We start from the raw sequence: 23,838 nt of genomic DNA on the forward strand, positions 1-23,838 counted from the left end.
GAACTCCTGGGTTTTGGGGTGTCAAAAAGGTGAGTCTTGTCTACATCCAGCACATCAACCAGGGTATGACAAAAGGGTGGCATTCCTGTACCGCTCAGATTGCCATCACCCTCCACAGGGTATGAGCGGCTGAGCTAGAAGGAGGTTGTGGTACATGTCCATGGCATGTTGGCCAGAGGTGGCCGGGCCCACAGCACTGTAAGCTCTGGCCATGTGGGACACAAAGAAGCTACATGTTTTGGATAGGGAGCTTCAGCTTACCCCATCATCACGAGTTGATGGTTTGTGGACAATGTTTCCTGCAACTGCACACTCCACCAGTGGGACAGCTTCATACCACATTGAGGACTGAGCTTGAGGACTGGGTGGAAAAAGCACTCTCCATGCCTGTACAAGCTATCCATACACCTTCAGGAAAAAGGAGGGTCTAGGGGGATTTAGGCAAGGCACTGCAAGACAAGGCAAGTTTATTTATATTGCACATTTTATACACAATGGTAATTTAAAGTGCTTTGCATAAACAAGAATAAAAGAAACAACAAAATACCAATGATTAACATACTTAAAAATGATTAAAAACTGACTAAAATGTCTTAAAACAAGTTTTAAAGGAATAAATAGAAAAGAAAGACTTAACAGTGTGATCTGTCAGACTAATGTTGGAGCACATTTGATAATTACTGGAAGCTGATTCCAGCAGCGTGGGGCGTAATAGCTGAAGGCAGGTTCACCCTGCTTTGACTGAACTCTTGGCATTTCCAATTTACTTGATCCTAATGATCTGAAGGATCTGTTAGGTTTGTATTCAATGTACATATCTGTAATGCATTGTGATTAATGGCATCTTAGGCCATTTAGTGATTTATAGTCAAGTAGTAACACTTTAAAATCTGTTCTGAATGTAACTGGGAGCCAGTGTGAAGACCTGAGGACAGGTGTGATGTGCTTGGATTTTCTGGTTCTGGTCAGAATCCTTTTAGCAGTGTTCTGGATGAGCTATAACTGCTTGACTGCCTTTTTAGGAAGGCCAGTGAGGAGTTCATTACAATAATTCACTCTGCTTGGGATAAAAGTGTGAACAAGTTTCTATAAGTCCTTACTGGAAACAAAGCAATTAATTATTGCAATGTTTTCGAGATGATAGTATGCTGATTTAGTTACTGCTTTGACATGACTACTGCAATTCATATCTGACTCGAGAATAACACCAAGATTCTTGACCTTATTTTTTGTTGTTTGACCCCTATTTATTCCCTTATTTCTTGGCCCTACATAGAACCCATCTAGTCAGTCCAAATGCTAAGCTGGAGGAGAAGTGACTATGACTGTTATCCGGTGACAGGAATCTACAAAGTTGGTACAATGTCTTTAAAAAGACACCAACGGTGTTGCTCTCTTAGAGAAGACTGCTCTCTTAATGGAAGCTGTTCTATTAGAAGACTGCTCTTTTAATGGCCAGTGAAGCACCCAAGGACAGGAGAGAAGACCCAGCTCAATCATTGCTTGAATGGTTGCTGAATGGCTGCAATCAGACATCTTGGCAGACAGAGGAATACTGGAACTCTGAAAGTCAGGAGCTCAGTAGCAGTTGTGATCTCTTCAGAGAAGTGAAGGATCTGAAGCAAGCTTGAACTAATGAAGTCACATGGAATGTTTTGACAGTGTTTTCTGCTGATTTCTGAACTTTAAATGTTTTGGGACAGTTTTAATCTTTGGCTCATAGAGCACTCGAATTTCATCTAAAATATCTAAATTTGGATTTCAAAGATGAACAAAGCTCCCAGAAATGACATGAGGGTGAGTAATTAATAACAGAATTGTAATTTAAGTAAAGTAATCCTTTACACTATATAAAGTCAGTAATAGGATAAAAAACACTCTTATTAAGCACATTTATTTGAGAAAATTGTGACAGACAGGACAGTATGTCTTATTGAAATCCACAGCAAGCAACTTTACAATTCAGGATAAATGTAGATTTCTGCTGTAATGATGTTGAGATATTACATTACATGGGAGATATTACAAATTGCAGTACTGCCTACAGATTGCATCCATTAACTTGGTACTCTTTCAAAAAGTCATTCAGTTCTTTGCAGTACTTTCTCTTGACTGAGGCTTGGCATACTGATTTTGACAGCTTCTGTTCAACCCATGTCTTAGAATCCAGCAGATACTGCATGCTGGGAGAAAAGAGTTAATGTCTATTAATGTCATACTGTATAAAATCCAGCAATTTTTAGAGTTTTTTTCTGGTGTAAAAGGCAAAGTTAAAAAAGTTAGCGAACCTATAAATGTAAATGCACTTACTTTCCACTTAAGTCTTTGGTGGGGCCATCATTGCCCATGATAAGGTACCTCTCACCCTGTTTCAGCTCACCCTTGCAGTGCTTTCTCTTGGCAAACACTCGTGTGTTCTCTGGACTCACACTCAAGTCTCCCGCTGTGGTTCAAAGGTCACACACACAATTTATCTCAGCAGGTACATTGAAATAGTTCAGTAGAGTTTGTAATTTCTTTAGTCATTTCCAGAATTCGTTTTACATCATCGCTAAAAAGTGTATTGAAAGTTTGTATTGAAAGTTCACACTTAGCTGATGATTGATTATACAGCTTGTTTGGCATGCTGAGCTCACAAGATCCTCGAGCCTGAAGCTCCCTCTCGTTTGCAAGGCAAGAGGGGAGTTTGAACTCAGGTAGATCTCGAAAACTCCCCTGCTGTAGTAGCTAATGAACAGATAGTGATTGCTCTTAAGAGATAACTACTTACTAGGTGCATGTCTATGGTGCCTATTTTGATAAGTCAATTAACTTAAGTTGCATGTTTTTGAATGGTGGGAGGAAACCGGGGAGACCAGGGGAAACCCAAGTGAGCGCGGAAGAATGTGTAAACTCAGCACAGAAACATTGGCTGGCTTGGTAAGGACTAGAACCAGTGACGTTCTTTCTGTGAGGCAATAGTGCTAACCCCTGGGCCACTGTGCCACCATATCAAGGAAAAGAAAGGAGGAGTAGAGGTGGAAGGAGGGATTCTTCAAAATGAAGATGGCTGTCATGTGTGACTTAGGATATTAATGGCCACTCAGCAAGCAATCGTAAGCACGTGATCCTCTCGAAATTGGTTAATAAATAAACTTCACAAAGAGACAGAGAGAGAAAAATTACTCACTATTTCGGAGAACCACGTTCACAGATGTTGAATATAATATAAAATTGCTCTCCTCGGTTACTGAATTCACAGTGACTTCAAATGCTGTTGGGAAAAAAATATAGAAAAATAATAATCAGTTCTGCATCAGTCACAGTTTTTTTTACTTAATCTATCATGTTAAATATACTTCAGTTTTTTGTGCTTGTTTTATTGGTGTTTACTTGTATAAATATAAATCACAAACCATAGTCGGTGTTGGAATGGTAACAAGCATAATCAAATCTATCAGTTTTGGTGATTTCCATCTCAATGGTTTTCTTCTCTGTGAAACAACCTCCTGGTGAAATGAAGATCAATAGGCTTTTATAATAAAATAAAATAAAAATCCCTTCTATGTTAAACAGTTATCAGTTGTTGTCAGAGTGATGTATAAGTGCTAACTTATGTTTGTTTGATTGGTAAACAGATAAGAACCTACGTTCTGCACATTGACACACGTCATCTGAGCACAGGACGGAAACCATCTTGCTCCTCTTGGGGGCGCTGTACAACACTGAACATCTCCTGTCTGTAGACATCATGGCAACGACAAATCAGAAAAAAATTTTAATGAAAAGTATGCTAGTGTGAAGTACTCCAGTATAAAAACGTAAATATCATTAGAATATATAGCTCCCTATACAACATAACCTTCTTAAGTTGCAGTGTATATTGGTATATAACTTTGTATACAATAGGGGAAGTTTACAACTTATAAAAAGTAGTATTGTTATGGTACATCTGACTTGAAATGAAGGAACAGCTTGCCTGGTTCATAGTAATCATAAAACAAAGCAGGAGCAGGTTGAACTAAACCAATGGGCACACTTTGCTCAGCTCCAAATGCAATACAGGCTTCACCTCCATCTATCTGAGGAGTGACAGAGAGACAGGTTCAAGAAAGTCTATCCAGCATGCAGAGATATAATTGTATGCCTATTTTTTGTGCTCATCTCACCTCATTGAAATACAACAGTACTCTTCCACGTGTGACCTCATAGTGAGAAATATATTTGTCCACCAGGCCTTTCAGCTGTTGCATAGGAAATCAGGGAAAAGGAGAAAAAAACAAAGGAAGTTAAAACAAAACGGACAAAGAAATGAAAAAAAAAAATTAATTATACCAGCATATACAAACATAACACAATCACATGGTTCAGTTTTGTCATCTGCTGCCTGGTGATAAAAATTAATACCTGTATTTTTGTTATAACCTATAACTGGCTGGTCAAAACTGTCATCCAAGAACAACAGTTGTGTAGTATATACAGGCTTCATAAAAGTAGAAAAAAAAAATATCTAATGTCAGGGACATTTTAGAAAAAGTCATCTTACTTCAAGACAGATAGACTGTTTTGAGGATGTTTTTGGTACCTTTCTGGACTTTGAGTGTCTTAGGACCATTTCTGTCTACTAAGGATGAGGAAGCTCACAGATGTCATTCAAATTATCTTATGGTAATTTGTGTTTTGGAGATAAATGTATTTTTATCTTTAGGTTAAAAGACCTTAAGTCTTGGACACAAATGCAATCCATTGACTTTATTTGTGTAAACTGTTTTTACCATTCTTTATTTAACTGATAAGCATCACAAAAAAAGCTTTAAAATGCATTACAGATGCATCATATTTTAAAAGCAAAGAAAAAATAATCTGTGTTTCAGAAAACATTATTTAGCTACAATATATTTATAGTTGTGGGTTCCTCATATTCTATTCATATAAAGTTATATTTATACAATGGTTAAATAGACTCCTAAAGTTAAGACAAAATTCAAATAGAAAAACATTAACAGACTGAGAAACATCATGCTGCAAATACCATAACAAAAATGTGTCAAAGATCCTAAAAAGTGACAAACCTGATTGCTTCCTGTTTAGTTATTTATAAAATAAAATTGTATTGGACTTTAATTTTGCAATTTCTCAAATTATTATTATAAAAGTATACAAACAACAAAGAACCACACAATCAGGACATTCAAATAAACTTTGAACTCACTTTACACACAGCTGACGCTGAAGCAGCCAGGTTTGTGACTTTTTGAGGTCCCACAACACATTTCCATTGTGGTCTGCACTATTTGCAATAGCACTTTATTTTGATGGTCTATTTGAGTGTTAGTAGACTGTCTGCTTAATATCTGTTGACACTGCTCCTTCAACATACATTTAACTGACTATAAGAAACTTTGCAAGTACATGTCACTTTACACTACCCCTAACCACAACATAACAGTTTACTTCTAGTCTAAGTAGAATTAGTTGGCATTTAGATGCAAGTTATCTTAAATTTAACAAACGGACCATCAAAATAAAATGTGGCCCTATTTGCAGCACATCTCTGTATTTGCAAGTGTTATATAACATTTGAAAGAATTTTAAGAGGTTTTTAAGAGTTGACGTGCATGTGTTGTCAAGCTGATGATGATGTTTGCTCAATTTGTTTTTCTACTTCTATTTTAGTCTTAACTTTGCACATTTGAGCTCTCAATATATTTATTGTTATAGTAACCATTCTTGGTGTAAACAAGTTAATGTCAAATGTAATTGGTTAAGGTTATAGCTGACCTTTTCCAGATCTGTATTGATTGCCTCAAAACCACTAAGTAGAGTAATATCAGCAATGGCCATTCCAGAGAGCTTCCTCCCCTGTGTGTGACTGTGAGGTAAGAAGAATGATGTTAATAACCATTAAAACCATCAGACTGTGTTTCAAATGACGTTTAACAATGGTGTTTCTCTTACCTGACACACACTGTATAGACCACATCCTCCTTCGTGTTTTTCGAAGTCTCTCTTTTTTGTCTGCTGCGAGCATCAAACCACTCGATGGCTGACCGAGGGAGATCTTCCTCCTCGTTCGTCTCTTCGGCCTGCCCATAGTCTTCATAGTAATTATAATCTTCTTGTACTACAGCTAAAACAGATTTTTGCACCCCAATCCCCCCCAAAAAAGAGTAAGAAAAAAAAGGCAGAACTGTTGTACACCCGCAAAAAATAACACAGCGATTAACATAAAAAAGTATGCCTGGACTCACATGTGTATTCCACTTTTCCTACTACAGTCACATTTATTGACAAATCAGCACAGTTGCCGTCTTCCTTGAGAGTATAATAAGCCTTTGCCACCTGCAGTATCAGAACAGAATCATTCTCATGAAATTCATTTTATTGAGCTATATAAACATATACATGTAGTAAAGTTTTGTTGTTTTGGGGTCAGTCACATTTTTTTATGTCTTTAAAAGAAGTCCCTCTTATGTTTCTTTAAGTCTCACAAAATTATAACACTGTAGTTTGTTGTCGTCACCTTGGAATTGTAAGGTTCTGTCTGTGTTTTAAATGATTTTGAGATATTGGGCCCTATCATACACCCGGCGTAATGTAGCGCAAGGCGCGACGCAATTGTTGTTTGCTAGTTTCAGCTTGGCACAAGAGTCATTTAAAGGTTTTGTGCCATGCTGTTTAAATAGCAAATGCATTTGCGCTCATATGTGCACCCATAGGCGTTCTGGTATAAAAAGTGAGGAGTGTTGAGGTGTATTGCCTATTGCCATCAAAATAGAGACCATTAGGTTTTAGGGCTCTATTTTGATGGCACAAAGTGCAAAGCGCAGGGCGCAAATGCATTCAGGGCATGTCAGAATCCACTTTTGCTAATAAAAAGACGTAAAAATCTGCTTTGCGCCGTGGCGCATGGTCTAAAAGGGTTGAGTTTATTTTCTTAATGAGGTGAAGGTGTGTTTTGAGAATAAACCAATCAGAGTCTCATTTCCCATTCCTTTTAAGAGCCAGTTGCGTCGTGCCATCGTGTATTTGCTATTTACATGACGTAAAGTACGTGTAAGTGGAAAAACTGAGCATTTTACTAGCAAGAAAACAGTTAAACAGAGCATCTACTGCACGAGAAGGAGAGACAAATTATTAACTTTCACTTTCGCTTTGGTGGATAGGAAAACCTTGTATGCACAGACATCAATTACCCTATAAATAATTAATTTTGTTTGTTAAGCGCAAATATTTGATTCAAAACTATTTCTATATTCAGTTCTAATTTCCAGCAAACAAATAAATGAACAATAATAAGTGTGGTCAAAAAACTGAGTTATATCCAAATACACATGCTATGCCCCATAGGTGGACAAATCTAAGCTTGTTTTTAATAAAACAATAATATGCAATATGCGTATTAATAATAAATAAGCATATAATAAATAATACTGCTAATAATAATTACATTATACAAAAGCAAATTGTTATAAATGAACAAAAAAGGCTCTATAAATTAAGAAAGCATGAAGGCAGGGGCTTTTAAATTCATGTAGGCTAGAAAATAATATGTTTTGTAATATTTTAATCCTTTATATTTATATCCTATATATATTCTTGTTATATCCTATATATATATATATATATATATATATATATATATATATATATATATATATATATATATATATATATATATATATCCTTAATATCTAAACATTCCAAACATACTCGTAAAAAAATTATAACTGATTTATTTTATCTTTGCCATGATGACAGTAAATAATATTTTACTTGTTATTGTGTAAGACACTTCTATACAGCTTAAGGTGACATTTAAAGGCTTGACTAGGTTAATTAGGTTAACTAGGCAGATTTGGGTAATTAAGCAAGTTATTGTATAAGGATGGTTTGTTCTACAGTCTATCGAAAAAAAAAAACTTAAAGGGGCTAATAATTTTGACCTAAAAATGTTTTTTAAAAAAATAAGAACTGCTTTTATTCAAACTGAAATAAAACAAATAAGACTTTCTCCAGAAGAAAAAATGTTATCAGACATACTGTGAACATTTCCTTGCTCAGTTAAACATAATTTGGGAAATATTTAAAAAAGAAAAAAAAAATTCAAAGAGGGGCTAATAATTCTGACTTCAAATCACACACGCACGCACCCACCCACCGACCCACCCACACACACACACACACACACACACACACACACACACACACACACACACACACACACACACACACACACACACACACACACAGACAAAAATATTAATAAAAACCCATTACCTTCATTTTAGCTTTTCCTTTTCCAGAAAGATTGACATTTATTTCCTGTCCCACTAGTCTCTAGAAAAACAAAAGAGATACTGTGATAAACAGAACAAAAATGAACAAGTGCATCATGGATCCATCAATACTGTGAGCCAGAAAAGAATTACCAATACATTTTCTGGTAAAAAAAAAAAAAAAAAAAAAGTAAAAAAAATATTAACATCATTGGCAAATAATTTCCAACATTCTTCAAAATATCATCTTTTAGGTTCAACAGAAGAAGTAAACTCAAACTGGTATAAGCGTTGGGTGAGTAAATAATGACAGAATCTTCATTTTTGGATGAACTATACCTTTCAAATAAAGCTGATTCATGAAAGAAAATGTGAACTTACAGTGACACCTGGAGGATTGTAGATCTAAAAGATCTCTTCAATTTTATCGCTTTAATATAAAATACAAACATATGTATTTACTGTATGTATTCCAAATGTTCCCACAAGTAAAGCAATACTAGTAAATTCTGACCTCATGGTAAATTTTTTGCTCATAAATCACACAGAATGAAGAATTTTGTCTGTCTGATTGTTTTCTGCGAGGGTTGAGATTGGAATAGGGGAAAAGAATATACAGTATAAAAATCATTACATCTAAGGGAAGAGCCCATGAAGATCTTTACAACTGTGTTTGTGTGTGTGTTTGTGTGTTGTTAAGGAACTTAAATAAGACAAGAATTCCAGCAATTTTAAATATTTTCAGGACATTTTTAGGGATATAGCTTATAGCTCATATTAAATGCTGTTTTGTTAAAATTTACATTCAAAATAATATTTTTTGACTTGTTCAAACTACTTATTTAAAATGAGCTGAAACAACACAATTCTTGAGATTTCATTGGGGCCACTTCTTTTTTTATCTTCAATAAACATAATTTTTTTAAAAGTGTTAACTTAATTTGTCTTGGGACAGCATGAATGAATTGTGTGGAACCTTGCATTTTTTTTACAGTAAAGGCTGTTCATGTGGTGTTCACAAACATTAAACCAGCAATTACCAATCTGCTCTTATTAGTCAGTTTTAAATTCAGACAGCTTACTTTTAACTCTGCTTCCACTTTATTTTCGCTCTTTTCCAAATTCATCTTCTCCATCTCAGACCTTCCGGTAACAGTAAACTGTGCATTGATTGTGGTGATAGGGGTTTCTGGTAAACTCAATGCATATTCTGAGAGAGCTTCCAAAGCTACGATAGTGTCCTGAAGGGTTTTTGGATAGTTTAGTGTGGACATTTTATATTACCTTTGCAAATATTTTTGAATTTAGAGAAAATAAAATGTCATTGATTCTCACCTGTGTTGATTTGAAACCTCCTTCATAGTTCTCTTGAGAAGACAAGAAGCAGACTGCAGACTGTGCTGTTTTTAAGTCGCTATGTGCCAGCGCAGTCAGGAGAGCATATGCGGTGGTCTCTACTTTTAATGCCACTCTATGCGGCACACGGTTAGATTTCGCTTCATTTACCAGTCGCACATCATCATCATCTTGCCACACAAGACAGTCTCCCTCTAGTCAGGTTGATAAATATATATGAATGAATAAATTAATCAACGAATGACCAATAGATATAAATATTTAAATCTTCAACACATCGATAAAAATGTCAGTGTGATGCAATACCTGGTTTTCCGAGACTTTGGAGTTTCTTCCAGGCTGACAGTGCTTGGGTTCGTTCAGTGAGGCAGGTAGACAAACAGTATGCTGTAATGGCTAATGCATAAGGCCTTTTAAGATTATCAACCCGTTTTAGCAGGAAGTTGGTGGCACGAGCGATGCTTTGGCTCTAATAAGCAATAAAAGACAGTCAGGCTTAAAGCTTGAAAAAAAAAAAAAAAAAAAAAAAAAAAAAAAAAAAAAATATATATATATATATATATATATATATATATATATATATATATATATATATATATATATACAGTTCAAGTCAGAATTATTAGCCACCCCTGAATTATTACCCCCCCTGTTTATTTTTCCCCGAATATCTGTTTAACAGAGAGAAGTTTTTTTTTCAACACATTTTGAAAAATAATAGTTTTAATAACTCATTTCTAATAAATGATTTATTTTATCTTTACCATGATGACAGTACATAATATTTGACTAGATATTTTTCAACACACTTCTATACAGCTTAAAGTGACATTTAAAGGCTTAACTAGGTTAATTAGGTTAACTAGGCAGGTTAGGGTAATTAGGCAAGTAATTGTATAAGGATGATTTGCTTTGTAGACCATCAAAAAATTTTGCTTAAAGGGACTAATATTTTTGTCCTTAAAATGTTTTTAAAAAAATAATAACTGCTTTTATTCTAGCCAAAATAAATTAAAAAAATATATATCATACTGTGAAAGTTTTCTTGCTCTGTTAAACACCATTTAGGAAATATTTGAAAAAAGAAAAAAAAAAGAAAAATCAAAGGAGGGCTAATAATTCTGACTTCAACTGTATATATGTATAAGTAAGTAAGACTAGAGTGGAAGGTTTAATTAGCAAAGTAATAGCTCAGTTTTGCTTAAATATTCTAAAGCACACAGCATTATGGGTGACATTTCAGAGTTTAAAAGAGGACAAATTATCGGTGCGCTTATCTATGATGCACCTGCAACCAAAACAGCAAGTCTTTGTGATGTATCAAGAGCCACAGGGTATGAGAGTAATATAAGCATACCACCAAGAATGACAAATCGCATCCAACAGAAGTAAATGTGGACGCAAGAGGAAGCTGTCTGAAAGGGTTTGTATCCAAAAACATAAAACCACAGCTGTCCAACTCAATGTAGAATTAAATGTGCACCTCAGCTCTGTTTATCAAGAGCTCTACAGGGTATATACATATAATTTTCATTTTGCTAAAGTAATGTAAAAAAAAATCATTGTTTGCTTTTATTTGAGTATCTTTCTTGATATGCATTACAGTAATTCCAAGACTTTTGTGTTTTCTGACACACTTTGAGCCACTTGGTGTAATTAATTAAACAATACACATCTGCAAAGTTTGGTAGCAAGAAAGTTTTCAAAACTATTTGTCCTCACTTTGACAATTTTTGTAAAAAATTAATGCAAATACAATTTTTTTCGCCATGTATTGTTTGTGGCTCTGTGAATTAATCTGTGCTTAGGTCTCCACAGCTGGTATAAATAATTGTATCACTAGTTCTTACCACAGCAGTTGCTTCTTGGTCCAAGAAAGGCATAGAGCGACAGAGAGCTATTGTGATGAAAGCTGTTAAAGAAGCATCTTGCTCAACTCCTCCAATTCCTCCCTACAACAGAAACACTGAATATCACCACAATGTAATGCAATTCCTGTTTATACTATTTTGACATGTTTGTTAAAGCTTTTAGCAGAACTCTTTTGTTTACTGGCATGCAGACCTGCATTTCTCTGTGATAGACTGGATGAGCATCAGTAAAGGACCCATCTGATCTCTGTGTCTTAATCAAATATGTAACTGCTTGACGGATGTCCTCCTGTGAAATCATCCTTTCTGTTGTTCCATGTTGTTGACGAGTCTCTATTTGTCGTTCAGCCACAAGAGACAATACTTTCACAACTAGTGCAGTCAACCTGTGAAAAGTTGAAAACCATATAATCGTTTACATATTTTATCATTCAAAATCTAAACTAATTATTGGACAAAGCAAAAAAATTGGTAGCTAATAGAGTTCAGATGAGCTGCAAGTAAAAAAAAAACTCATGTAATGTACATAGAAAAGATACTAACAAACTGATTGACAATTATTTAATTAATTTGCCAACACGCATGCATGCAGATTCTCACAACAAATACAGAAATCCACAAAACTACAAATAGCACAGAGTCAGACCACCAAAAAAATGTGTCAGGGGACCCCAAAAAGTCATAACCCAACTGCTTCCTGTGTTGTCGGAGACATGTGATTCTTTTGATTATTTTATAATATGTATATGATGTACATGAAAAATATCTATGTAATATGGCAAGCATAGCACACAACAAGTCACATTTGTATAACCTGGCATCATTTTTCCATACTGTCTAAATGCACATCAAATTTACCAGGTGCTTGTCGGAGTCTGTATCCAAGCTCCATAGGATCCATCCGTCTTTTTAAATGTTAAAATTCGTTCATAAGCTGCGAATAAAATGTGAGAATTAAACTTTTAGAGCAGGACATAAGTTTGACACAATCTAATTGTGTAAATGCATGCAATCATTCATCTATTTTATTTATTTGCTTGTAAATGCAAAGTGATACCTGCTATAAAAAAAAATGCTTATAAATACCTCACCTATGGTATGTTTTGTTCTTTTGGTACATTTCAGATACATGTCTTACTGTATTTGTTCACATCCATGCAAAGCAGGGTTTAACAAACCACTGACCATCTGCTTGTTAAGCTTCTGTGTCCAAGCGCTCTATTCAATTGGATGGGGAGACTCATGAAATGGTAATAATAAACGTTTACAAAACGCTTTAATTCTTTCGAAAATCACGATCGCAATATATATGTCCATGCCTAATATCCGATGGCCAGAAAGTGATTTATTTTTTAATAAATTGTTAAAAGTTTGGTATTTGTGATGCAGCAATCCCAGAGACTGTTGTGTACACAATGAGTTTATATAACATTCACTTTAATGTGTGATATAAAATAAAAAGTGACCATAAACAAATATTTTCTCAACTCAAATGAGTGGCGGCTTGGATCCGGAAACAGTATTAAATACAGTTGAAATCAGAATTATCAGCCCCCCTGAATTATTAGCGCCCATGTTTATTTTTTTCACCAATGTCTGTTTAATGGAGGGAAGATTGTTTCAGCACATTTCTATGCATAATAGTTTAAAAAACTTATTTCTAATAAAGGATTTATTTTATCTTTGCCATGATGACAGTAAATAATATTTTACTTGATATTTTTCAAGACACTTCTATACAGCTTAAAGTGACATTTAAAGCCTTAACTAGGTTAACTAGGCAGGTTAGTGTAATTAGGCAAGTTATTGTACAACAATGGTTTGTTCTGTAAATTATATAAAAAAAATAAATTAGCTTAAAGAGGCTAATAATTTTTTCCCAAAAATGGTTTTAAAAAAATTAATAACTGCTTTTATTCTAGCCAAAATAAAACAAATAAGACTTTCTCCAAAAGAAAAAAATAGTATCAGACATACTGTGAAAATTTCCTTTCTCTGTTAAAAATTATTTGAGAAATATTTAAAAAAATAAAATAAAATCAAAAGGCGGCTAATAATTCTGACTGCAACTGTATGTCACCAACATGTTACCACTTAACAAGCGGATTAAACCTATAGATTACTTTTACATTCTTTGAGGAAATGTACTTCAAAGAACTTAAATTTAAAAATCTCTGCATCACAATAGCACAATAGCTCATGATAATGATATATCATTAGTGTAAAAAGGAACAAAGGTTGCTGGTTCTTGGTAGGGTTCATTTTAGCAACAGATTGCAGTCAAATGTATGTTTAAGCACTTATTTGCGGTTTCACAAAAATGTAGAATGTACAGTAGGTTTCAGTGAACCTGTGTTGCAACTACTTATTTTATCTTATTTACAAACCCTAAGACTTATTTCTGTAAAAGTTTGTAATACTGGTCCAAAAAGTGTGGACTGTGAAAAAAATACTTGATCATACTGTAATGTACATGTGTCTCTCAAAACCTGTTGTTGTTTTGTACAATGCAAAAATGCTTTTCTTACTTTTTTTGTCTGTTTTTGTTCAAAATATAGAAATGTTCTTAAATCAAGAAGCATTTTCTAGATGAAAACTTTGTCTTGTTTTAGGAAATAATATGGCAAAAATAAATGAGTTGTTCCTTAAAAATGTAAATAATCTGCCAGTGGGGTAAACTAAACAATCTTGTTTTTCCTGTTTACGTAAGATGATTTTGCTAATCCCATTGGCAGATTGTTTTTTTTTTTAAAGGTAAAACTCACTTATGATTTATTATTTCTGAAAACAATTCTTAATGTTTAGACACTTAGACTAGAAACAAGTAAAAAATCTGTTTAAGTTTTTTGCAGTAAATGAAAATGGCATGGTCTGTTTTTTTTTTTAATTATGGCATACAGATATACTAAACCTTGCTCAATGAAATCCAGTGCTTTGTCTCGGGATCCTGCTTCTAGTTCCAGCCAGCGCTGACTTTTATCCAGGTAACGGATTGACAAGGCAGTGGGAGACATAAAGATCATAGTCTGTTCTCCACAGCCTTTAGGTGCTTGGATCAGATTTTCCACTTTGGATGATGAAAGTAATGGAACTGCAGTGGACAGGGCAAATATTTCCTCTGCACGGACAAAATTTGAGCTCAATTAGTTTTTTTATCGAGTATAAATTAGACTTAAAAAATTGAGAATTTGAAAGCATCCTCAACAAATTGTTGCTCTGGACCTTCTAGTTTGACAAATAGATTAACATCAGTTTCAGGAACAGTGTTGTTAGGGAAAAATCCATTGATGGATAAGCGGTGATCACTTCTGCCTGATAAAACAAAAATCAGATTTTACACATGGTAAAGTTACAATGTCCAAAACTGACAGAGCTTTTACAAATTCCCCCAAAATATTTATTTTTATAAAAGCAAAAATCTATACAGTATCTGTGGTGAGAAATAAAATGACGTGACCAATAAGTGAACAATCTTACCATCTAGATTAATCAAATAAGTCAGCTCTTCTCTCATTTCCACTCCCTCGTTCTGTGACATAAAGAAAAAGAAGAATAAGTGATATTATAATAACTGAAATGACACCATTACAACTTCAACAACAACAAAGTATATGAAAAAGTTGTGTATATCCCCATACTACTTCTTCTTACCTTGACCAAGAGTATCTTTTGAATAGCATCCACTTCAATTTTTTCTTCAATATCATAGATTGCAATAGTGATAGGGATTTCGCCTGTTACCATGGGGACAGCAGGGAAAGTAACAGTTTGAGAAGATGCTGGTTTCAGGCTGAATCTGACGGAAGATGATGACGTTGCTGACCCGGGTGAACAAAGACCATCCACTTGTCGCATGCGCACAACAAGCTGAAAAATTATTTAGAAGATTGTATTGGTAATCAATAATCTACTAATGCACTACAAGCCATTTTTATAGGATAGATAGAAATTAATTAAATATCTATAATGTTTATAAATTTATATATATATATATATATATATATATATATATATATATATATATATATATATATATATATATATATATATATATATATATATATATATATATATATATATTTGTGTGTGTGGTGGGTTGTTATCTGCATTAACATGCTGCGTAAGCGCGAGACTTTTAACCCGTGATAAAAATATCACCGTTAATCTAATCTCAAAGTTGGGTTCAGAGCTGGGTATATTCTATGCAAGCTATGATGACTTTCACCTTGATATTTTAGTGCGGATGTATACCTGACCGGTGAGCCGTCTGACAAAAAAATGCCCTTCTGAATCAAATCAGCAGGTTGTCCTTCTGGATCCTTCACTTATATCAAGGATTCTTCTGACTATACGTTTACATGGACATCAGTAATCTATTTATTTGCCTTAATAGACAATAATATAATTAAAGTCTTACATGAAGTGCTTTCATGTTAGACTTTCCTGTAATTTTGGGTGACTAACTGCAGTTCGGCCGTTTCACTTTAACTGATGAACATTTCATTTATGCTCCCGTTACAAACTGGGGTATTAGAAGCAAATAAGGAGTAAGGACTGGTGAGAGTGTTATGGAATTTATTAACGCATGCTAACTGGAAAGACAAAAACTTCCGCATTTCACAATGTGTGTGTGTTTGTGCGGTCCTTTACTGACAGCTGCTGTGTATCTTATCGGGGAATATGGCGAGAAGTCCTACATGAAGGTGTTTATTTTAATAATGCCACAAATATCTGCATACTCTACATTTTTAAATTCCATTTCTGTTTAGTTCAGTTATGACTTTAATCGGATTGAGGTCACCAAAAATCGCTGTTTCGAGCTTATGTAGGCCTACAGTTCAAAATTCATGTTTAACTGAATAAACTGTAAACACGAGTACATCCTAATAAACATCATTTATTCACATCACCAATAATGATAGTAGAAGTTTCTCAAGCAGTTTGTGATGCATTTTGGAAACCAGAGATGTGCCCCTCGTCTAATGTGCCACCTGGCTGAAACCCGTTCTCAAAGACTTACTGTATATTTAGTATTTAGTCATAATTTGTGTAGCACACATAATCTGAATGCCTTCGGCAGTATTCAAATGAGCCATTTTAATTCCAATTATTCCAAGATCACAGTGAGATTAATTTACATTAAAAAAATAATCTATGCCCCCACCTATAATATATATATATATATATATATATATATATATATATATATATATATATATATATATATATATATATATATATATATATATATATATATATTAGTGCTGTCAAAATTAGTGCGTTAACGCATGCGATTAATTTAAAATAATTAATGCAGAAAAAAATTAACGCAATTAACACAGTTGCAGGTTTGTTTTACTTCCTGTTGTGGTGGATGTGTTTTTAACATGCGAGAAATGTGGATAAGACCAAGGAAGCACTTTTTGAGGGCAAGTTTCAGTATAAAACAATTAATCGCATCACCAGACTCTCAAGAGTTTCATGCAATTTCGGGTGTTAAGTTATTAACTTTCGATTTCTATTGTAAGTTGATACCGCATGGCGAACAGAAAGAAAATCCTCCGCATTTCGTGACTCAGTGTTCCTTTAAGGTAATAAAATCACTGCTTAGGGTACACGGTAGAATTTTAAAAAGAATATAGTCTTAATCATATTAAAATCGGAGTATTGGTGTCTTATGTAAATGTACTCAGAAAGTTTCTGGTGAAGTCGCGAGCTGTCAAAGACAGGGCATTACTCTGCCTTTCAGCATGAGCCCTCTAAGTTTATCGTGTTTCCTCATTAAACTTAACAAAAGCGTATGCTTCGCGTTGTTTTGTCAAAATCCTTGTGAAATACAGTAATAGTTTAGGACGCTTAGTTTAAGCAAATTTGATTAACGTGATCATGCGTGTTGAATCTGAGGGGAGTCGCTCCAGCACGTTGTGTGTGTGTCTGTGTCAGGCCCGTTGTTGAGGGGTGTCATGGGTGGAGTGAGCGACATATCTGAGTAGGTAGGGGTGAGTTGCGCGCGACATAGGCTACCTGAAGAGCTAGGAGGGATGGGGGGGAGAGTTGTGTGCAATGTATTTAACGACCGGTTTGTGAGAAATTATCATTCATTTGCGGGCATCCGGGAGTCTCTGTGCACTTGCGGGATACTCCTAGTCTTAACAACTGGATGAATGTAAAGGAGGATTAAGCACAATTGTTTCTACTCTACAATTAATGTTCTCAACTCACAGCAATAAAACTTTACAATGAGTGCAACAGTTAGTATTCTATAGTTTATTATTACAATTTTCCATTTTCCATATCTGCAATTCCTGTATTTTGCCATTTTTTTGCAGTCCACTTAGAATCCAACATGGAAATCAATGTTTTCTTTATTGGCATTGATTGTTTTGAAATTTTAATGTCATTAACATGCCTGTGTTTTAATTTCTTTAATAAATATGGCTGTCAAGCCAGGATCTTGATGGTTTATTGTGGGTATGTTGTTTTCATGAAGAAATCTGTGTTACAAGTTAAACAAAAATTCTAATAAACAATATATATTTTGAATTTTAGTTCTAATTAACAATTAAATTTTGAATTTAAATAGTTTTTGTCTTGCGTTTACATTAATTTTACATTTGAATAGCCAAAATTACAAGTTTCAGTATTTTAAATGTGATTAATTGCGATAAAAAAGGTGTGATTAATTAGTTAATTTTTTAAATCGATTGACAGCACTAATATATATATATATATATATATATATATATATATATATATATATATATATATATATATATATATATATATATACATAGTTGAAGTCGGAATTATTAGCCCCTCTGTTTAATTTTTTCCCCATTTTCTGTTTAACGGAGGGAGGATTTTTTCAAGTCATTTCTAAACGCAACAGTTTTAATAACTTATCTCTAATAACTGATTTATTTTATCTTTGCCATGATGACAGTAAATAATATTTGACGAGATATTTTTCAAGAGACTTCTATACAGCTTAAAGTGACAATTGAAGGCTTAACTAGGTTAATTAGGTTAACTAGGCAGGTTACTCAGACTTCACACAGAAATGCCAGCAGTGCTAACCACTGAGCCACCATATTGCCCTAACAACCTAAGTGAACAGTTCTTTAAAAATATATATTTTTCATAGTGCAGAAATATATATTTTTTTTTCTCACAAAAAATATCATTGTGATTTTTATCTTATATGTTACATTTTATATTGGTGTGAACTTTTTGTTGTGTATTTATACTGTACAGGTTCTCCATGGAGTGAATTAGCCACTTGTCAGAGTTTACAAATAAATAAATGAATAAATGATGACTAACAAAAGAATAAATACTGTAAATAAATAAATGGATAAATAAATAAATAAATAAATAAATAAATAAATAAATAAATAAATAAATAAATAAATAAATAAATAAATAAATAAATAAATAGGCGAGGCAGTGGAGCAGTAGGTAGTTCTGTCGCCTCACAGCAAGAAGGTGGCTGGGTCACAGGTTCGAACCTCGGCTCAGTTGGCGTTTCTGTGTGGAGTTTGCATGTTCTCCCTGCTTTTGCATGGGTTTTCTCCGGGTGCTCCGGCTTCCCCTACAGTCCAGAGACATGCGGTACAGGTGAATTGGGTAGGCTAAATTGTCCGTAGTGTATGAGTGTGTGTGTGGATGTTTCCCAGAGAAGGGTTGCGGCTGGAAGGGCATCCTCTGCATAAAAACTTGCTAGATAGGTTGGCGGTTCATTCCGCTGTGGCGACCCTGGATTAATAAAGGGACTAAGCTGACAAGAAAATGAAATGAATGAATAAATAAATAAATAAATATCTTAATCAAACCTCCATTTCCATTTTGCCATAATTAAAGATCACTGCAACTATAGAAAGTTGCTCATAGCGCTTGACTGAATAGGGAAGCCTCAGAGAAATAAACACTGGCTTAAATGCAGTGAGGTCAACAGGCTCTGCCACACAGAAACCTGTAGGTGAAAAAAAAATCTAAAGTTTAGCTAAATTGTGGACTGAAATTAATTTTGAAAGCAGAGAGAGGAAAAATTACCATGAGATGGAGATAAGCTGAGAGCCTGGATCTCCCATGTTGTGATAGAATGGGGTAAATGGATTCTGTGCCTGCAAGAATATTTAAGATATGATGCAATTCCACATTTTCTCTTAGATTCTCACATCTTAAACACTTAAGTATTTCATTATTTAATGGCTTTTTGTGAAAACAGTTAAATAACAGTTTTCCATATTTTGTGATTCATTTGTGTTTTGTATTTATTTATGCTTATCAACTGCATTATGGGACAGGTTGATCTCTGCTCAGATTTCATGTTAATAAGTTTAGTACTAGGAGGTGGTGTTTTTTTTTCTTGTCAGTGCGGTCACCTTCTGCATGCCGCAAGTTAGTAAAATATAGATGGCGGTATCACAGAAATGTTCATACAACATTTATAACCAGTTTTCATTAAAGTGTTGGTCAGTTTGTCTGCTTCAAAATTCCATTTTGCACTACAGCAATTAAATTGAAGCCAAACCATCTTTTCTCTTTCGTTAAAACAGATGTTGCCAAAGTTTTCTTCTCACAATATCACAATATATAAAATTGCTGTAATATTGAATCATGACAATTTCTTATCATGGGGATTCTTATTAAGATATAGACTCTTATTAAGATATTGTTCCCATAATGAAATTTAAAAGTGTAAATAAACAGAGACACCTGTGAATCAAGAACAGGCAAGTATTATTAGAACATTTAACAGTGTACAATAACTGAAAGATACTCACCTAACTTTTCCTTTCACGTCAATCTGTTTGAACTCAAAGCTTGGAGGGAAATAATGACGAATGTTTTGTATTTCAAAATCAAAAAATTCCTCAACTTCATTAGAATTAACAGCTGTAAAAATATAAAAAAAAATGTATATACAGATTTCTATTAAGTTTATATTCACACTAGAATAATGTACAAAAAGAAAAAAAAAACATTGTTTTTCTTAACAGATGACAAAGTTTTTATATACCGTTAACAAGCAAAAGACATCTGTGCACAATTGGCCGTATATTTCACCATTATTTTGGTACTCACACATGTCTATGCCACTATTTTTTTGTTTTTAGCAGCCAAAAGCATTGTTTGTTGTGTAAATAAATGATCAAAACAAATAAAATATTTCAGTGTTTATTGAAAATTGTGTTGGCATGGTGTTATACTCACTTCTGCCATGTCCTGTCCTCATGTCTTCTCTCCTCTTTTTGTCTCTCAGCTTTGTTGCAAACTCACAGCACTCTCTGAAGGCATTCACACAGTCTTTGCTTTCGGTTTTGCTCACTCTTTTTGCTCGTTCGTCGCAAGTAAACTTCATAGGAATCAGGGTGAATCCATGGCGACAGCATTTCTGTAATTCTGTTTTCTTAAACGCAGCCTCTGCAGGTCAAAAGAAATAAACAGAAATTAACAACATGTGCTGCAAAATCAAATAAAGCCCGGTGTATCTATTTTGAATCTATTTTGAATTTACTTTTTGCTTGTCCCTTTTAACCAGCACAATTCAATCTGATGTAATAATTAAATACTATTACACTCATTGTCTTTAAAAGCAATTTTAAAACCATTTTTGAGTTTAACCCCTGAGTTCATCCAAGTACAGGTGACTGCCACTTTGTTAAATAAAACATAAAATGCAATATTCAACTATAATACTACACCTTTTCTTGCCATTTCTGCTTGAACATCAATCTCACGTTTGTTGCGTCTAAAACCAGACTCACAGCTGAAACCTAGACAATCAACAGAAAAATGTTTTTTAAATGTTGCAGATTTGTTAAGTACAAAAAATAAGCACCGAACCACTTTTTTTTTTTTTTTTTCTAGAGCAGGGGAGTCCAAACATTGTCTTTAAAGGGCACTGTCCTTAATCTAAGTTTATGTAAACTCTACTCTTGGTAAACAGTTCCCCCCCAAGATATCTGTATCTGAAATCGACCACTAAACTGCAATCACTACTCCTTACTAGTCCACAGCCTAGGCTGGTTGGCTGGTTTTAGCTGGTCGACCAGGCTGGTTTTAGAGGGGTTTTGGCCATTTCCAGGCTGGTTTCCAGCCATTTCCAGCCTGGTCTTAGCTGGTCAGGCTAGGAGATGACCAGCTAAAACCAGCTTGATCAGACTAGCCAGGCTGGGAGCCCAGCCAAAACCAGCTATGTCCAGCTTAAACCAGGCTGGTCAAGCTGGTTTTAGCTGGATTAGCTGGTCATTTTCCAGCCTGACCAGCTAAGACAAGGCTGGAAATGGCTGGAAACCAGCCTGTAAATGGCCAAAACCCCTCTCAAACCAGCCTGGTTGACCAGCTAAAACCAGCCAACCTGCCAAGGCTGGTTTAAGCTGGATTTTTCAGCAGGGATGCCATTTTGTTTATGTTTTTCTGGTTGATAAATCCTTCAGAAAGATTAGAATTCTTGGTTAGACCCTGTGATTATTGTTCAACATTAAGTGCGTTGTCTATTAGTAGTGAAAGTATTTTGATTTCTGTCATGTATACAAATGTTACTGTGATTAAACAATACACTGGTATTACACAGTGGATGCCATCTTGTGGTCAAATTAATTTGGCACATGAACTCTGAAACCGCATACCTCCATAATATACAGTAGGCTATACAGTACTATAACGTACTTTTTTAACGGTCGAGTAGTAAGTTTAAATTAAAATGCCGCACCTACTGAGTAGGAGGTTTCCAAAAACCGCATACTTCCATACTATATAGTACGGTAAAATCAGTGTGCGAGCCGAGTAGTATGTCCGAATTCATAGAATTCGAAAATCAGTATGCAAGAAGTACCAAGGATGACTTACTAGTTCCGGCGAGATTCTGAAGTGCGCATCACATGCATGCTGCGCTATCCCATGATGTCCCGCAAGAGAATTCATGAATGGGAGTAAATCGACGCAACTGACGCAGGTAGGTCACGTGACCATGACAAAAAGGTGGATGTACACTGTTAAAATTGTCCCGTTAAAAAACTGTAAAATACTGGCCGCTGCAGTTGCCAGCAATGTACTGTTATTTTACAGTATGTTGCTGTAAAAATACATGGACTACATTGATATACACAATACTCAAGTGAACTCATTTTGTTCACTGAAAGCAACATCCTCAAATTGGCCAACTGCTGAATGAGTTTATGAAGTATTGTGCTATATATGCTTGGAAGCATAATCATAATGATAACTTATTTTAGTTAATTAGAAAAGTTTTATTTAACCCAAATGTCTTATATTTCACAGCAGCACACATACATGTAAATCTGGAATTACCAGAGAGATTCTGACTGCATCAGCAACTAAACAGCTGCTGTCTTTAAATAAAGAAACATACAGAATAACATCAGCAGTTCATCTTTATCTCATACACTGGCTCTACACTCCCCCACAACGGTGACACACAGAAGAAATTTGCTTCAGGTTAAACAGTTAAATACTGTTTTTTCCTTTATTTAACGGTAAACTACTGGCAGCTGTGGTTGCCAGCAATCTACTGTTTTTTTACAGTCTACTTCCGTAGTTTAAATTAACAGTATATTACTGTTAAAATACATTTTTTTACACTGTGTTTTTACTTTCACACCTTTAACCCTTTAAATCCCAGAGCATATACTTCAGTTTTAATTGAAGTGTCCACACTACTGAGCGTTCAAGAAACGTAGCAAAGCTGAAGTAAATTAATTAATTAAATGACTAATTAAATGATAATTGAGGATTAGCAGTGAACAAATGAAGAAACACTGAAGGGAAAAAACAAGAAAAGAACATACAAAACTACAATTTTAGTCACAGCTTTGAAATGAAATAACCTGAAGGTCAACAAATGATTAAATCATTTAAATTATCAGTGGATGATTAAACAACTCTACAAACAGCATCACCAGCTACACTTATTACTGAAACATTTATTTTTGTATAACATCTACTAAAGTTCTTCTTGAGAGAAAGGTTAACATTTTACGTCACCATCATGGAGAACAGAGTTTGCTTTAGTCGGGCTCTCAGCCCTGACATATTTATCATTAATATAATTTGGTTGCTGCAAATGTCAAGAACTTTGTTTAAAATGCTCTTTTGATGAGGCAAGCCAGCCAAAAACCTATATAAGATCTGGTGATGTTTATGTTGCTATTAAATGGCAGAATCTGTTCTAATTTAATATAATTTACTGCTCCTATTCAGTGTTCACATCTTTTGTGGCAATGATTTCTGAAAGTTTTAAATAATATCTTGGACAAAAACACTGCTCTATGATTTAAGTTGCACTCAAACAGACATCAATTATCAGCGTATAAACCTCAATAATGGTG

The 23,838-nt window shown here is 34.4% G+C and overlaps 1 protein-coding gene across 1 annotated transcript in view; it reads right to left on the reverse strand.

The window, feature by feature from the left end:
* Positions 1 to 1,878: 1,878 nt before the first annotated feature.
* Positions 1,879 to 23,838, reverse strand: part of c4b (complement C4B (Chido/Rodgers blood group)) — a 34,219-nt gene continuing 12,259 nt past the window's right edge. The window contains 26 exon segments of the mRNA NM_001365137.1: positions 1,879 to 2,183; positions 2,311 to 2,443; positions 3,170 to 3,253; positions 3,396 to 3,488; positions 3,630 to 3,719; positions 3,959 to 4,061; positions 4,149 to 4,223; positions 5,761 to 5,851; positions 5,938 to 6,109; positions 6,231 to 6,321; positions 8,260 to 8,319; positions 9,341 to 9,499; positions 9,594 to 9,808; positions 9,921 to 10,083; positions 11,465 to 11,566; positions 11,679 to 11,871; positions 12,344 to 12,419; positions 14,397 to 14,603; positions 14,708 to 14,797; positions 14,963 to 15,014; positions 15,137 to 15,352; positions 19,318 to 19,457; positions 19,538 to 19,608; positions 20,272 to 20,383; positions 20,702 to 20,911; positions 21,193 to 21,264. Coding sequence (NP_001352066.1) covers positions 2,042 to 2,183; positions 2,311 to 2,443; positions 3,170 to 3,253; positions 3,396 to 3,488; positions 3,630 to 3,719; positions 3,959 to 4,061; positions 4,149 to 4,223; positions 5,761 to 5,851; positions 5,938 to 6,109; positions 6,231 to 6,321; positions 8,260 to 8,319; positions 9,341 to 9,499; positions 9,594 to 9,808; positions 9,921 to 10,083; positions 11,465 to 11,566; positions 11,679 to 11,871; positions 12,344 to 12,419; positions 14,397 to 14,603; positions 14,708 to 14,797; positions 14,963 to 15,014; positions 15,137 to 15,352; positions 19,318 to 19,457; positions 19,538 to 19,608; positions 20,272 to 20,383; positions 20,702 to 20,911; positions 21,193 to 21,264 — 3,212 coding nt within the window. The 3' untranslated portion in view covers positions 1,879 to 2,041.

Source organism: Danio rerio, chromosome 16 (genome assembly GCF_052040795.2).
Source record: "Danio rerio strain M-AB ecotype USA chromosome 16, GRCz13ab, whole genome shotgun sequence".
NCBI lineage: Eukaryota > Metazoa > Chordata > Actinopteri > Cypriniformes > Danionidae > Danio > Danio rerio.